We start from the raw sequence: 17,139 nt of genomic DNA, 5'->3' as shown, positions 1-17,139 counted from the left end.
AGAGACGTGGAAAAATAAAAGAATACAGGCACCGAAATTCGGCAGGGACGAGAACAATTTTTAAAAATAATAAAAATCTTGTAGCTCACACAAAGACCTATACTGCCTTGCGAAAGTTGATATCTCTCCCCACTCCAACGCTCCCACGCACAGAAGTAAAAGGTAGAGCGTGCGTGTTCTAAGGGAAACTACTGCTGTTTGTTAATATTTACCTGTCACTGCTTACTCCCCATGTTACGGTGCCGAGTAACTTACTAATTTATGTCAGGAGACATTGAATTCGGACTTTTTATGTGCAGAACATATGTGTTCTTTGACGGAAGTTGCGTTTAAAATACTCTCCGTATTTTAACGAAATTTCATTCCTATGAATATCCGTTCTTATGTCCCTCGTTGCCACACACAGCTACTGGCGTTTACGCAGGTTTCGATGGTGACAGGCGGTGCAGAAGGCAAAAAAGACCCCTTGTAGAATTACTCCCACCAGTGATTCCGAATGCTTGTCCTGCTGTCATTGTCACGGCATGTTGCCATTGTATTCTACTTTCTGAAAATGGATTATTTTCTTATGTGAACGAAGCTTTTTTTCTCGCAATGGCCAAACTTTTTACGCTTTAAACAAGCAGTGTTTCTTACGCACTTAGATTGAAATTTAACTCAAAGATATGAATTGAGTAATATTTAAAAAAAATTCTTGCACTGCGCTGAAGTGGTATATAGCAGCGTCGGAAAGCTTTGCGGAACTGCGTTGAGTGCAAACGGATAAGCGAAGCGGCAGTGTTTTGAGAACAGATGGCAAGTATAGCCTGTGAGGTCCCTCTCTTGTAACCTCGATGGTCGTCCATCCGTAGTTTTCCTCACCCTTGAGTGTGCTGGGGGTGCGTTCTGGTCAAGATGATCGCTGTTACAACAAATCTGAAATCAGGTTAGGGCAAGGGGAACATATATACTATATTAGAATTAAGCATGTTGACAAAACGTTCCTGGGACCTACTGGTCGTCGGTTATTGACACAACACAAACCGAGACATTCACAGTGGCTTGCTGAGAACTGTAGTAAACATCCTGACCATCTTTGATCGCAAGTTGGGTTGAAGTTATAATGGGGCTGGTACTAAAGGACAGCATACACTTGACAACACTTCATGGAGAATCCGAAGTACAGCTGCTGTTTGGAGACATCACACAACTTTCCCCAGCAGAAAAAGTTGACTTCATATTTGTATCTGCTTTTCCAGGCAAGTTAAGATCTGTCTGATTATTTCTTTGTTTGCTGAAACGGCAAAAACTGGAACAAATGTATGTATATGTATATATGTGTGTGGTGTATGTGTGTGGGGGTAAGGTGGTTATATCATTAATTTTTTGCTTGTATGTGTGCATGTGTGCTCATTTGTCAAGTTCACTTTTCAGTTACAGCTTTTCATAAGTATGACACATTTCTAAGCCATCTGAGTAACAAATGTCATGGCTTGCTTAGTGACAGAGACATATACTGAGAAATGTACTATAGGCATTTTTGTTATTGTGTTAACATTGTAGAGTCTATATATACTCACACAGTTTTTTTATCATGATCAAGTATTACATAATTGTATGTGCTCTGGTGTATGTTTTATGAATATCATTTTAGTATGTTGGTTTACGCTAGTATCAACCCAAACGCAAGTTATGCATTGCATAGTGAGATAGTTTTCATGTGTGTGTATAAGACATTATACCATTAACTCATATCCTCTGCTGATATGTTTTGTTGATGCAGGGGATTATTCGGCTGTACCAGGCACACTCATTGGAGCATTGGCCACAAAGCTTGGACTTTCAGTTCGGAATTTGGCCAAAAATAAGGATGTTGATCTTCGCGTCAACTTTAATTGTTGGGTTTCAGGATACCTTCCTGATAATATGCCTTTTAATCGTCTTGTTTGCTTTGAGAGGTAGGTTATGAACAAGGGGGAGCTAAAGGTTATAAAGGTCATCACGTAACCTTTCAGTTAGTAGAAAGTAAGATGTTATGGATGTCATGTTTCTTGGGGGCCAGCTTTTTTTGTGGGAACGATGCACATCTTTCTCCAACCTTCAGTGGCGGTCAGGCACCTCATACAATAACTCAGGCACCTCGATATACAATAGCTGGGCCAACTGGGTCAAAGTATGTTGTCCAGGCAGGTATCAGATTTGCAAGTATGCAAGTCACCAACCTCAGACATCAATACTCTAACCGCTCAGCTATCCACTTCCCCCAAGAGATAAAAACGTTTATATAATTACCTGGACTGATGTGCCTGATTTTGACATCAGTTTGATGGAAAAACAATCACAGGAGGCCAGATGGAACTAGTAATTCTATAAATATTCCTGATGGTAGTTATTGAAGTTGCGTGCTTCTTCGAAAAGTCTTGTTAAACATTTCCTAATGATGATAGCATACTTTTCAGTGTCAAGAAAATAAGGTACATGTATTTATATTTCACTTATCTTTCTATAACAGTTTTGAAAACAATATTAGTAGCAATAGTACCATCTAGTATACTGTTTTATTTTGTCATCACCTTATTTTGTTGTCACACCATCTTTTGTCATTTGTGAATCTCCTTGAGCTTGTCCAATGGACAGGATAAAGCGCTTTTCAAGCAAACATGGTAGTGAACAGGAAAGCTTGAAATTAGTAGCAGAAAGATAGCTCACAACCTGTAAACAGCTGCTAATAATAACTTGTGTCTTTCAGGATGAAGAGGATGAAAAACTGCCTGCTCAGATTAGTTCCATATTTCGAGCAATGATGCCAATTTTTAATGACAAAGAAATGACAGTCATAACACCTCTATTAGCTGCAGGAAACCAGGTAAGCAAATGTCAGTATAGTGTGTGTGTTCTGTGACAGCAGATGATACACATCTGATGAAACAGTCTCAGAGATGTTTATTTATCCGAAACAAAGGTAAAGTTATTCCCAAACTGGTAATTTTCACTTTTTTGATGAGAAGAAAATGGAGTATTTTGTTTAGGATGATACTGTTGCAGTTTTCTGTTGTTGAAGCAAAACATAACAGTATTTATGATTTTTTTTTTCAGGGACATGCTGAGGACCTAGCTCTAAGGTCAATAGTTACTGCCTCCTGTAACTGGATCAGGGCAGGCCTACCTCTGAAGTGTCTGAAGATAGTGGTGTACACAAACAATCCTGCTTCTTTATCTCCTGCCCAAAATGATCTTCTTGAAATATTTTCCAAGCTCCAGAAGAAATGGAAGGATATTGAACAAACAAAAAGTAATTATTACTTTATAGTTTACCGATTCAAATTCTTTCATAAGAACGTTAATTTTATACACACACACAGAGTTTGGGTGTGCATGATTTTCTAGGGGGTGAATGTGGGTAAGGATTCATACTGATCTATTTTTGTGAGCAAGTCAATGTTAACTGTACTTATACAAGAAATAATGTTTGAATACTTCCTTTTGATGTGCTATGCATTTTCTCTGTTTCTTTTGTAAATGGAGGTTGATTAAATATTCATAAATGCCCTTAGTAAAAGCTGGTTGGTCCTTTCATGGAAATGATTATGATGTGTACTATTTGTTTGTTTTGTAGTAAACACAGCAGTAAACAAAGAATGATATAAATATTTGTCATAATAATTTGTTTTGGGGGGAGATGGGTTTAGATAGTTGATGAAATTCAAAACATTTATATGAAGCCATGCTAGATAATTGTTTTGACGGTCATCTTCTGTTTCATTCTGAAGCCAAGTCAAGAAGAAAAGAAGTATGATGTCTGCATTTCATTTTGCAAGGAAGACAACACCTTAGCTGAGCAAATCAGAAAAGGACTACAGAAATTTGACAGTAGCATTGTTGTCTATTCAGAAGACCTTGTTCATGACTATGGGCAAGTCTGGCAAGAGGAAATCTTTGACATAATGATTCACTCACGCAGGTACAGATATAATGTCTTTGAATCCTGACCAAGTCTACCAGCTGCTTTCATTCAGATTATATTTTGGCAAACGTCATTAAAGTAGTGCAGCATCAGTTGTATCTACATTACATATTCTAAACATAATATTTTCAATTTCTTTGGTTTGTTTTCCCATGCCATCCCTTCGAAGGTTTATCTTCAGTGTACAGACTTTTAGTTAAAAGGTTTTTTTATGGAAGTATTTTAAATATATTATTAAACTATTTTCATTTCTCTTTTATAGAGTTGTAGCAGTTTTAACCCCTGACTACATTGCACAGTCAGAATGCTTGGAACAGTACAACATTGCACTTTGCTGCAACCGTCTGACTAGCCGAGACATATTAACCCCATTTTATATGAAAACAGTTGACATGCTTCCATCATATATGACCCTTGTACAATACACAGAATGCAGGTAAGAACTCAATCCACTGCAATAAAATCCCATAATATTGAAAACTAAAATTGCAATCTGTACATAAAGCAATATATTCTTTTATTGTAAATCACTTAAAGTTTTTATCTGAAAACTATTTTGTCATCAACTTTTCTTGATTAAAGAAATTAAGGATTTTACTTTTGGCATATAGTGTAGTTAAAATTTACACCCTTTAAAAATCAGAAACAGATTATACAATATAGGGCTTTTAACCATCTTGTAAACATTTACAAATGTAAAAGCACTTCATCCATGAGAGCTGTTACAAAGATTTTGTTTTAACCGCTCATCAGGGTAAGACATGATGGAGAGACTGCAGAGGGGAAGATTATTACAGCCTGTTCCTTGTTGATCAAGCATTTGGATGCTGACATGCAGACTGAACCCACTAGTAAGACAAGCCATCACAATCAAGACGAAATGAACAGCAACTATGATGTGTTCATCTCTTATGCTCACAAGAATCCTGAGCTACCTCATCACTTGCACAGAGCTCTACAGGATGCTGATCCTGATATGAAGATTTTTTTTGACACGAGCGAATTAAGGGCAGGTGACTGTTGTTTAGTATTATTTTTTTAACTAAAGGAAGACTTAATAAAGCTTACCATCTCATCTCAGTGTTGGTTGAGACAAAAAGGGGTTTACTCGTTACTTCAAGCTGAGGATGCATTGTTGTTTTAAGCTGCTCTATTTGATAATGTTAATGCCATCTTAAATATAAAAATCTGTGGTGACACAAAATAATTTACAAACCACATGTACAAGCTGGAACAGATCTTTGTCGAGACTGCTTAAGTACTTGGTCAATTTCAAGTGAAATTTTCATACATTCTTTGTGACAGTCACTAAAAAAAAAAATGATAAGTTTGTATTCTCACAGGTAAAATTTGGCAAGAAGCACTGTATGAAGCAGTGGATCAGGCAAAATGTGTTATAGCCATGTTGAGTTCAGCATATTTCAACTCTACAGTATGCCAGGAAGAGTATAACATTGCACTGGCACGCTTCTTGTCGCAGGTTTGGCTTTCTTACTAGCTTCTCAGTATTCTAAATCCCCAAATTGCTATATCACTTTTATGGTATCTTCTTCTGTGATTCATTACTCTGGTAATACTGGATATTATTGTTCGACATTACATGAGAAAGAGTTACAAACCAGAAACATAAAACTGCTATGCAAAAATTTCTTTACTCAAATAGCAGTGGAAAGGTGGAACATACTCCTCACATTTGTAAATGCTCTGTGCCTTAACACTTTCAAGAGCAAACTACACACAACTCTCATCACTGCTAGACCTGGACAAAAGACCATGAGTGCTATCTATTAAACCTATAGTGTAGGTCTAGTCAAAAGATCACAAGAGGTAATATAATACTTGGCAACACATTGTAAAAGTTTAAACAATGATTATCTGATTGACACTTGCCAACATCAGATCCCATGTTTCAGGATGGAATCATTCTGATCCCAGTGCTTGCAGAAGAAGATGTTGAGGAAATTCCAGCTTCATTCTCTGTTGTCCCTATCCTAGACATGAGGAGTTCCAGACGTGCAGATCAAATCACCTTGGCCAGAATCATTGACAAATGGCTTTGTTATAAAAAGCCAGACCTCAGGTTTTCACGAGTCAGTGAATTTTATCATCAGTCACACGCAGTTGAATTTTGTATTGACTCTTTGTGTGAATATTTTAGGGGGAAAATGCCAGAGTGCTACTGACGGGAGAAAACATGACTTGAAAAATGACAGGATGTTTAAAAAAAAACTTGTTAATTTTTTGTTTATGTTTTGTAGTTAACCCTTTTAGTTTGGGACAGACTGTAATTTCTGTTATAATTAAGTAGCATTTCAATATAGAATTTTGTTACAGTTCAAGCCTAAATAATTTCAGTCTTTTTTTTTCCAGCCCTCACATCCATTACCATTTCAAAATGTCTTGGAGGCATGGCGTATGAAAGACTTCAACAACCGCTTCATCTTCAATGAGGTGAAATCCAACTGAAAATGCCAAAATCAAAACCAGCTGATGTTCAAATACGAGATCCTGAACAGCCATTGAAAAGAGTGGTACTGAATTATGCACAAGACTGTTTTAAGCATGCAGCCATTTTGTCTAAACTGCTTGCATCTGATGTCTCATGTGACTTCCTTTCTTCTCAAACAAACTTCTAAAATGCCAAAAATACAAGCAGTGGACTCGGCAGACATAGTGGTGACATTTGTGTCAGACGACTACATGGCCTCTGTGCAGCATCGCCATGAGCTTCATACTGCTTTGTGTCGACAACGGATGGTGAGTATTCAAGAAAACAAATTTTTCAAAATTATGAAAAATGGTAATCCTTGAGTTTGCCTTAACATTCCATGGATTAGATTCTGAGTTTTATTCTGTATGATTTCTTTATGTTTTTGTGTGCATGCACATAATGGCATGCTTACATTTATATCAGGCATTCTATTATTGAAGATTGCTAATGGAAGTATGTTTCTTACCATGTGAAATTGTTTTTAAATTGTTGCATTTTTTACACCTGTATAGTTTTATATTTCAATATTACTGTGAAAAATATTGAATATTGTTTTTGTCATTATTATGTAATATCCATTGGCTAAAATGAATAAAATTATTTCTTGATGATGTTGATGGGGCTCAATCTCTAGACGAAGGATAGAAGAGTGCTATACCTCATCCAAGCCAACCACACCAAACACCTGCCAACATATGCTCATATCCTCCCTCACAGCATCAACATTGGGGACAACATCTGGATGCGCATGAGTAAAAAAATGCCAGAGGCATCTGAAAAGATTCTTGTTGACCTCTTTGAAGGTCGAAGCACATTTTCCTGTAAGGGGCATGAAAAACTAGCCCTTTCAACAGCAGCTCTGGACATAATGGAAAAACTCTCAGAAGGGTGAGGAGTATAGTTTGATATGATTTGGTCCTGTGTCTGTGTTCATGTATAAATATGTTGATAAGGTGAGGGATGTGTATGTCTACTAATTCCCATAATTATAGTTGCAAGTCTTTGCAGCAACTAAAACCATTTCATAATCTACACGACATTGTGTAAATGAGTCTACAGGTCAGATAGTGTAGGAAACTGGACAATAAGACCTGCGAGTGCATCTTTGAAACAATGCAAAGAAACAACATGAAAAAGGCTGTCTGTTTACCATTTTCACAGTTATTGTTGAACTTTGAATGTTGTTGATGATATTCTCAAAGTAAAATTTGATCTAAATGTTGGATATTCTGTAAAAGTATAAATGCAGTCACTTGCTACTAATATTGCAGGTCTAAAGCCACAGGCAGTGGAATGGCCCACCAACATTGTAAACTTACTGCAGCTGAGGCATCATGCAGAGGCTAGATGTGTTTCTCTAGAACAGGTGAAATGATGTTCAAATTATGTTCATGTGGAGACACAGCAGTATAAAATGTCTTTGCTAGAGAGATTAGCTAGTCCATTTGTTACATTTATCATTATGAAATATCTAGTTATAATTGCATCACATAGCAGAATATTGGGAAATAGTCTGCTGGAGATTTTTTAAATGTCTTACCTTAGTACAATCTGCATGTCGCTAAGTGTACATTGTTATGGCAAATACTTAAATTCATTTTTATCAAGTTTACTATTTTAAATCTTTAGCACACCTTTGTCATCATCATGATAACTTCATTTTTTCCAGAATCTCATTTAATTCTAAACTTAAATGTAACAGATTAAAAATCTTGTCGTCTTTGTTCTGTCATAAACTGCCATTTTTTGTACAGTGTCTTATTCCTTTGGGAGTCATCAGTGAAACATTTCATGATGGTATAAAGGAGCCAAGTCCTTCGGCAACACCAGATAAGGCCCTGGCAAATGACATATCAAGGGCAAGTGTCAAGCAGTCTTCTGAAAATGAAAATATTTCTACCACTAGCTCAGCTACACACAAGGAAAAAAAGGCGAAGAAGGTCGTCGACATGTGCTGTGCTTTAAAGAATGCTTGTGCAAACTATTTAAGAAACAGGTCTCTTCTGGAGATCTTCCCATCTATATTATCATCCTGACTCACCTGGCTTCTTTATCTGTATTTTTGTAATGGATAAGCTTTTCACACTTTTGCCAACTCAGAAACTTAGCCACCATCATATGGCAAAGCAGCCAGCCTTATATCAAAAGGAGATGCAAAAATGTGGACAGCACAGACCTGCTTTTTGCAAGTGGGGAAACCCCAGTATCCTGATTCTTGAATAAGCTACAATCAATCGCCATGACAACTATGTGTGAGAGCAATAATGCTTGAGTATTAGTGGTGTTGGCAGCTACTTGTGCACTGACAAGTGTTTCGCAGAGAGATGAGAGACTTCTGTCTTGATTTCCTTGCACTCTGACCATGTGGTATAAAGATTCCTTTACAACACTTTCAGCATAAGCCTGTCTGTTCAAATGTTAAGTAAAATTCAGCATCAGACCACTCAAGTCACTCACAATACTGATGTCTGATACTTGTCCACCAAATCCAGGACTGTACAGAGCTGGGTACAAGATGAGCAATGACATTTTACAAGCCAGATAAAAGGGTTAGAGTTACGGTGAGGGTTTGGGTTAGGTGTAGGGAGTTTTTTTGTTTCAGGGTGTCATGGCATCCATAACAACTTATCTCAGTGGCTTGTGAACCCTTCTTGTTCCCAGAGCTGAAAACCAGAAACCGGTACAGCAAGCAGTTGGCATGTTACTTAGCTGACTAATCATACCTCAAACATAAAGAATTTGCCCTGGGGTCCAAGTCTGGAAGTATGCACAACCTGTTCAATCCTTCTGTGGCACAGTGAACTTTCCCTGATTGATGTAATTGTGGCATGAATAGTTGCTTTGTAGTAGTCTTGAGGGAGGTAAAGGAGTGAAATATAGGCATTAGCTTCATAAAAGGCTGCTGGCCCCCAAAAATGTGTGGTCTTCAATGCCTTAATCCCTAGCAACTGGAAGGTCAACTCATTCAATACGAGCGTATCAATGCAATTGAGCTTTAGCTATGAAGACTTTTCCATTTGTGGGTGCAAACTGTGTAGCAAAAGTTAAGGATTTACCTTTTAGTCCGTTATTCTTTGACACTTACTTTATATAAAAAGGTCATTACATTATGGCCGCTTATATAAAATGTTCATAGGTGTTATTTTTCTGAGATTTCATTGATAATTCTTTACAAAATGATAGATTACTTGAATGCTCAATAATAGAAGGGCCCAAAAACAAATCTTCAGATGGTCTTCACATAGTTTTATTGATGCCATGCTGCAGCAAATAAAATAGATTGAGGGAAATGTGTATTCTTCTAAATAAAGCACAGATCAACACAATAAAGAATGTCTTACATATCAGAATTCTCAAATAACAACAATTTTATCTTTCTGTCATACGTCCCAACCATGCACACAATCACAATCTCATCACTTGTAGAACTCATGTTCTGTTTCATCCTTCTTGATGTTGTTCTTATAACCTTCTCAAAGTCCTTGGCAAGAACTATATACCGGTTTTCTCGTACTGCCTGCATCCCTGCCTGCACAGACATTTTTCAGTGAGTTAGTTTCATTTAAAACTTGAAGCTTTAGTTTAGTTCAGCAAGCCATGCCGTTGACTAAGATGTCCATGACATGCAAGAACATCATCTAAAGTGAAAGAGGGGGAAATCATAACCCTAACCCTCTCTACAATTGCTCAGGTTATAGTACAACTTATTTAACCCATTGGCATCAACCAAGAAGGGGAAAAAAAACTTACCTCCTGACAAATGGCATTGATGTCAGCACCTGAGATCTTATCTGGACGGGCAACATAGTCCTCCAGGTCAACTTCCTCACTCAGATTCATCTTCCCAGTAATGGCAGAAAATATAAGACGCTTCTGACGTCGGTCTGGAAGAGGAAATTCAATTTTTCGATCCAAACGACCAGGTCGAAGTAGGGCTGGATCCAGAGTATCTGCCCTGTTGGTGGCCATAATAACCTAAACACATAAAACATAAGCAAATATAAAAAAATATTTTCACTGGATTATAAATCTTTACATGTGTGACGAGTAAAAATTTTAATGTTTAAATATGCTAGATGTTTTACAAACCATATTTCAGCTATGCCCAGAATGTCTTAGGACAAACATTACCTTAACATTGACTGTTTGATCAAAACCATCCATCTGGTTCAACAGCTCTAGAAGAATTCTCTGAACTTCACGATCAGCTGGAAAAAGTCAAAGTTTTACAAATAAGAAAATTGTTTACAATCATTACATTCCCAACACATATGGCCACCATGTATTAAAATTCCATCAAAATACAAGGCATAAAATAATCTGTTCTTCAAATATAAGTTCAAACATTTGCATTTGATCCAAGCAATTCTGTACAACAAATAATGTTTCTAAAGAGTCACTGCATTTACAGAATTTTGAATAAAAAATTGCTGTTTTAACAATCTTCTGAAATGTTAAAGATCTAGTGTGGTACAAACTTATTTCTAATAACTGGGTAGAGTTCACTTTCCCCACATTTTGGTGAATACTTCCCTTTTATTCTTAAGAAACATGCCTAAAATTATCACTACACACAGAGGTCAACACCACAGACATCAGAATAGCACAGTGACACATTTACCTTTAAGGCCTCAATGTTCATTTGTGTACTAATGTGACATTGTGGCCTGTTTTTATACATGGTGATGTTTGTAGGTTTGTCTATGGGGCATGAGTTCATTTTGGAAAACAGCATCATACACTGAGTTGTGTTCAGTCATGAGAAAATAATTTTGCACACCACTACAGTGTATAATTTTGCTCCCCTTCTAATACTGAAATCCATAAAGCCCTCACAATGTAGTCATTAAGTCCATAAAAAATGTCTGCTTAATAGCGAAAACTGAAGGAACAGGCACAACTGAAAGACAACCCTGTGTGGAAAACCATTGCTCATCTGTCATCAAGCATATTGCAATCAATCTGTAAATATTGGCAATAACCTCACTTCTTACTTACCCCCAGTTTGGGCATCAAAGCGTTTTGTAGCTATTGCATCAATTTCATCAATAAAGATGATGGCAGGGGCATTTTCTTTGGCAAGGCGAAACACATCCCGCACCATCCGAGGTCCTTCACCAAGATACTTTTGTACAAACTCTGACCCCACGACACGGATGAAAGCAGCTGTTGCAAATAACAATAAGAAGCAAGCTGAATAAACAAACACACCTAGCTAAGAAAATAAGTTGTCAAAACTAAACTTTCTTGATTGTTCTTTTTTCCTTTTCTTGTATCGATCAATACAGGAAACTAAATCCTAAATAGTGTTTTTTCAGTGATTTAATTAATCATTTCCTAAACTTCCGTCTTGCTTTCTCATGTCTCCATTTACATTACAAATTTAGTTCATAGCTCTCCCTTTACTTTCAAATCAAACTATAGGTACAATGATCATTCATTAGAAAAAAATGTATGTTTGCATCATAACCAAATTATTGCCAGGTCATAAAATGCCTGCCCATCATCAAAACTGACCTGTGGTGTGGTGAGCCACAGCTTTGGCCAGCATGGTTTTTCCACAGCCAGGTGGACCAAACATGAGGACACCACGTGGAGGATCAATACCTATCTGTTTGTAGAGCTCAAAGTGGGTCAAGGGAAGCTCCACTGCCTCTCTCACCTCCTGTTTTTGAATGTCCATTCCTCCAATATCGGCATATGACACATCAGGCTTTTCATCTACCACACAAGAAATAATAACACTGGACATGGGCTATTTACTTTGTAATTCTGAATTATGTTGCATTAATGGGGGTTTATTTATGAAAAGTTTAAAATTCAAAAGTAGCTACCAATCCCCCCACCCCCAAAAAGAAAGATTTGTCAATAACATCCAAAATAAAATTGTGTGCTTTGGGTTAAAGGTACATCCATGATACATATTTATTCATAGCATTCTGCTCCTTTCCTGTTTTGTGAAATGAATTTTCAACAGCAAAATTGTTACTTTCCTATAAGATGTTATAACGAAGCACCCTAAGGGCTTAGTTACTTCTGGGCACAAAGATGACAACATTCTTTTAATTAAAAATATCAAGTTTGAAATTCCTCAAAAAATATGCACATTTAGTACAGTATGGATGCAATAATATGAAAGCAATTTCTTGGTCTAAGTACCATAAATCCAATGCTCAGATTATATAAGTACTGACAAAGTTACACAAACACTTGCCAGAACTCCATCCTTAAACTACTAGATATTTTTTAAATATTGTTGATATCACTTATTCCACTATGCTTTCTATGTACAATCTTTTAAATACTAGAACTGCATGGAACTGACCTGCCTGCAGCATAGTTATGCTGCTATCAGCTTCAGGAGGCAGCACATCCACCAAAGCATTACTATGCTTGTGCAAAGCCACACTGGCTGAGGGCTTCAGCAGTTCACGATCAATGGTGGACAAAATGCGGACATAGTAGTTGGACCCTGATTAAAAGAAAATGCATAGGATCATATCAAAAAAGAGCAACGAGTTTTTCAATTTCTTTTTAACCACATCTATACATCAAATAAAAATTAAAACAAGAGAAAAACTTTACTAAAAGTAAAAACAGAAGGTTTTGGTGACCTGTTGTGGAGCCTACTATTCCTGTGTTCTGGTCAACAGCCTCCAAAAACTGACCAATGACAAGTGGCACACTCTGAATACGCTTTACTTCTTCTTGAGCATGTAGATATTCCTTTTTCAGGTTTTTCTGCTCATCTTTGATATATTCCTCCTGTACACGCAAGAACTCCAGCTGCCTCTGAAGTTTCTGCAAAAACATTTTTCTTTCATAACATTTTAAACTACTTAAATGTATTTAGCCTCCACAAATTGAATTTAAAAACAGAATGAAACTTAAATAGCTGTTCTATTCATTTATACATTCATATAGGTAATCAAAAGACTCGGACATAATTATAACATTCTTTACAAACTTTACCTTGTGCATAATTAACATCCTTGGCATTTAGCATCTGTTACATAGTGGATAGTTGCAGCAGAAAGTAGAGAACAGCAGCAGTAGAGAACATTAGGTGGCTTACTCTCTTAAGACTGGTATGGAAAAAGTGAAATTCAACCCCTTTGTTCTACTGCCTTTACCTTCCCTGAAAATCAAATATCCTCTGGCTGGAGTTTTTCCATGTTAAGCCTTAATAAGCCTCACACCAGCAATCTTTGACTAGGTAGTGGGAGTCAAAATTTTATTTCCTGTATATCACTTTGAAATGTGTGTTTCTGTGATGTGTGGGAAAATACAAGAAACACAAAAAAGTAAGGTTCTATCATTTCTAGAAGCAGAGATGCAAAGTTGTCTTTTCATTACATTTGAGATTTTTTTTTCAACTTTGAAAGCTTGCCATTTTTTATGACATGTGAAGCTGACAACATCTTCTAACTATAGGCTGCTTCTAATTCAGACAAAATCAACAGCTCGGGATTATTAGTTAACCTTGTTAACCTTTGAGGGCTTTGAAAACAAAGAGTAATGAACTATACATATGCAAAATGATAAAATCTACAGACAGTAGCAAATACTTTGTACTCCATTTTTTCCAGGTGTACTAGTGTCCAAAATTTTTCTATATGTAACCCTAAAGTCCGATAATCTCTAATTTACTGTTAGGTGAAAAAACGAGGAATTAACGTGATTCAACTATTTTTTTATTTCACTATGCTTGTCCCCGCCTATGCTTTTCATTTTTATCATTGCATATCATATTGTGAATTACCAGTGAATTATCTCTATATAATATCAAACCAAACCTTGCAATGTTTGCAACTTCGGTTACAATTTTAATGTATGCAAATAAACTCACTTTGTATTTAACGTAAAAATCCTCAACATCTAAACTTAGCGGATCTCCACCACTACCAGAATGAGGTGCAGTCCCAGGCCGGGACTCCGATAATGAGGATTCCTCCTGAAAGCAGAAACAATAGTCGCACAATATTTAACAGTTTGTAAAACCTGCCAATATTTTGTGCGATTTAATGCATATTCAAAATTACGTGCTATATGATACAATCGCTTCTGTCACGATAATAATTTGCATTCGGCATTTACTAATGACCCAAAGGAGTGACAAAGCACGTTTGAGCACATACTATTTCTCACTGGTGAATGTGACAAGCATAACGTCGTTAGAAAGTAGTACGGACATAAGAACATTAAATAATAAATACTCGATTCTTAGTCATTGAAATATCTTTGTATTGGATGTCGGTTATACAAGAAAATTACCTTTTCTGTTGGTGCCCCAAGCCCGATTTCGTCCATGGCGATTCACGATTTGTACGTCACTTCCTTTTCAAGACTACAAACAAAAGCTACAAACTAGAAACTTTTGGGAACTCGAGTGATTTGGGAAATTTGGACATTCACGGTTGCTAACAGCTTTTTAATACTAACCCTTATTTTTTCAAGGTTCCACAACTAAAAAGCGAATCGATCACCGATTCACAAAACTGCATTAAATATGCTGCGTGAAGCATACAGGGAGCACATGGTATCATGAATGTAGGTAGACACAATTATAGAATACCATGCAATAGGCGCACATAAGCGTCCACAGTGACGAGAAACCTTCCATGTAAAGTATGTACAAAGTTCATCAATGTAAGCTCTGATCTACATTGAAAAGACACTTGGAGATCCACAGTAATGTTAGCCCACCAGTGCTTTATGTGTAAATTTGCTTTTAGATGCTCATCCAACTGGAAAAAACCACATGAGATCCACATGCAGTACTCGATCTGTGTGAGGCATATATAATGCCTATAAATTATTGTTATGGTGATTGTGTGGGATTTTTTTGTTTAATTTAGTTATTTTCAATAAAATATTTTAAGTGTTTGGAAACTAAGGCTATATCATGGTCAGGCAGCCAGCCCTGTAAATAGATGCCACATGGAGAGAAAGAACAGCGTGCCAGAGACTAGAGCTGAACCCAGGACAGCCAACCCTCACACAGGAAGTGAGAAATTCTCTCCTAAGTGATGGCACTATGCATTGGACAAACATCAAACTAGTCGAATCCACACGCAAGCTGATCGAAAGGACAATTATTACACACATGACACATGTAGCAACAGTTGAACATGATTCTCAAACAACTGTTAACATGTAATGAAGTACATGTGACGGGCATCGAGAAGCCGTGTCGGTGTGGAGAGCTGTCGTCTGCTACAACAACCAATCGATGGCATGTGCCAGGACTGAACAGCTTTGTCAACAGGTGTCACCACGTGCGACTACAGAGAACTGATTGCACGTGCAGCACACGGGAGGATGAGTAGTGTTCGTATGTGCGCGACCATGCAGCATAGTTTCTTTAGCACTGAGCATCCCCAACAGACTGTCTTCTTGATTGGTCAGTTAGACTAAGCTTAATTAAAGCAAATGTCATTTATATGCGTAAATAGTCATTCAAAGAAGACAAACTTGATGCAAGTCGCTTTAGGGCCAGACATTAATGTGCGGATGGAAACATGTTAAGTGGACTCGCTCTGCTGAACATGTGTGAAGTGGGGTGGGATGGATTCATTGTGTTTCACGCCGAGTCATCAGCTAATACTATGTCGAGGCCAGGATCCTGGCCCTAAAAGCAGGTACCACGCATTTGCCGGGAAATGAAGTGAACTTCTCGGTATTTAAGGAAAGAGGAACAACAATTTAATGGCATTTTCAAGCACCACCGGGACGCTCAGTTCCAAATGACGCAGTGACTAATGCTACTCCTGACAACACTGACCTTCGTTGACCGTTAAAGTGCAGACGACATCAAACGAGGGCGTCACATTTGTCTCCTCTTATCTTACGTCAGAACACGTTCGGCAAACACTCATCCGAAGTGAGGCACTGGAAAACTGGAGTCCATTTCAGGTCCGGAATATTGAAGCAATTTTGTCATTCAAGCTCCTCGGCCATGCTAAAGGAAAATTTTGTTTGTTTTATACTTTGAACAGCAGGACACCTGTCTTCCCGAACGCGTCATCAATTGTCGTTAAGGCGTTTATGATTCCCATTTCAAAACATCAGGTCAAAGAAACAAGCAAGAAAACGAGATTAATTTAAAGTTACATAATCCACTTTGTTTTCTTTACTTGAAACCATAATTTTAAATTATTACTTCCCCACTTTTTTTATCTGTGCACAGCAGGAAATGGGTGATTTGCATATTTTGCCACTTGAGAAAATGGGATTTTGCGTTTGCTGTCATGGTTCATGGTCACTGAAATTCTGCTTTCTTATTTAAGTATTCTTGGTTTACTAATGTGAAATTATGTTGTTGTTGTTGTTGTTGTTTTTGTTTGTTTGTTTGTTTGGTTGGGTTTTTGTTTTTTTGTTTTTTTTTTTTAATTTTCAAACCTTTCTCTTTGTATTTATACACGGTAGCAAAGGGTAGGTAAATGTTTATTTGGTTGTATGTGTCGCGTGTCATGATTTCGTCTAGGTCTGCATTTCTCTCAGCGCGAGGGGACGCTCCTGTATTGGAGAGGTAGCTCACAGCAGACGACAGTTAACGTGTGTTTTCAGGCTATTTTTGTCCGGTTCGCGGGAAAAGGTCAAGGCCTTCGCCCATTGTCTGTATCAGCACCTGACGTCACAGTCTTGCTACGTCACGTGAGGTCTGCTTGAGGGCGGGTCGCTGCTGGGGAGAGATTTCTTACCA

At 37.4% G+C, this 17,139-nt stretch overlaps 2 protein-coding genes across 2 annotated transcripts; one reads left to right on the top strand and one right to left on the bottom strand.

Annotated features, from left to right (window-relative positions):
- The first annotated feature begins 480 nt into the window (after positions 1–480).
- Positions 481–9,647, top strand: LOC112561638. The gene is made up of 15 exons (XM_025234226.1): positions 481–1,238; positions 1,763–1,937; positions 2,134–2,152; positions 2,729–2,845; positions 3,076–3,318; positions 3,750–3,940; positions 4,206–4,379; positions 4,697–4,956; positions 5,287–5,423; positions 5,857–6,033; positions 6,314–6,400; positions 6,485–6,700; positions 7,069–7,322; positions 7,706–7,800; positions 8,189–9,647. Exons 1-14 carry the CDS (start codon positions 1,103–1,105, stop codon positions 7,779–7,781), a joined length of 2,262 nt encoding a protein of 753 aa, XP_025090011.1. The 5' UTR covers positions 481–1,102; the 3' UTR covers positions 7,782–7,800; positions 8,189–9,647.
- An 18-nt stretch (positions 9,648–9,665) lies between these two features.
- LOC112562373 (26S proteasome regulatory subunit 6B-like) lies at positions 9,666–14,799 on the bottom strand. Its single transcript, XM_025235614.1, is given in 10 exon segments — positions 9,666–9,906; positions 9,909–9,963; positions 10,185–10,409; positions 10,566–10,642; positions 11,433–11,600; positions 11,952–12,155; positions 12,760–12,906; positions 13,049–13,235; positions 14,284–14,388; positions 14,709–14,799. Coding segments are annotated over 10 exon segments (1,260 nt in total). The 5' UTR covers positions 14,745–14,799; the 3' UTR covers positions 9,666–9,850.
- Between the last annotated feature and the right edge of the window lie 2,340 nt (positions 14,800–17,139).

This window comes from Pomacea canaliculata, linkage group LG4, assembly GCF_003073045.1.
Source record: "Pomacea canaliculata isolate SZHN2017 linkage group LG4, ASM307304v1, whole genome shotgun sequence".
NCBI classification, from domain to species: Eukaryota; Metazoa; Mollusca; class Gastropoda; order Architaenioglossa; family Ampullariidae; genus Pomacea; species Pomacea canaliculata.
Note: the sequence above shows the minus strand (reverse complement) of the source record. Positions and strands in the feature narration are given on the sequence as shown.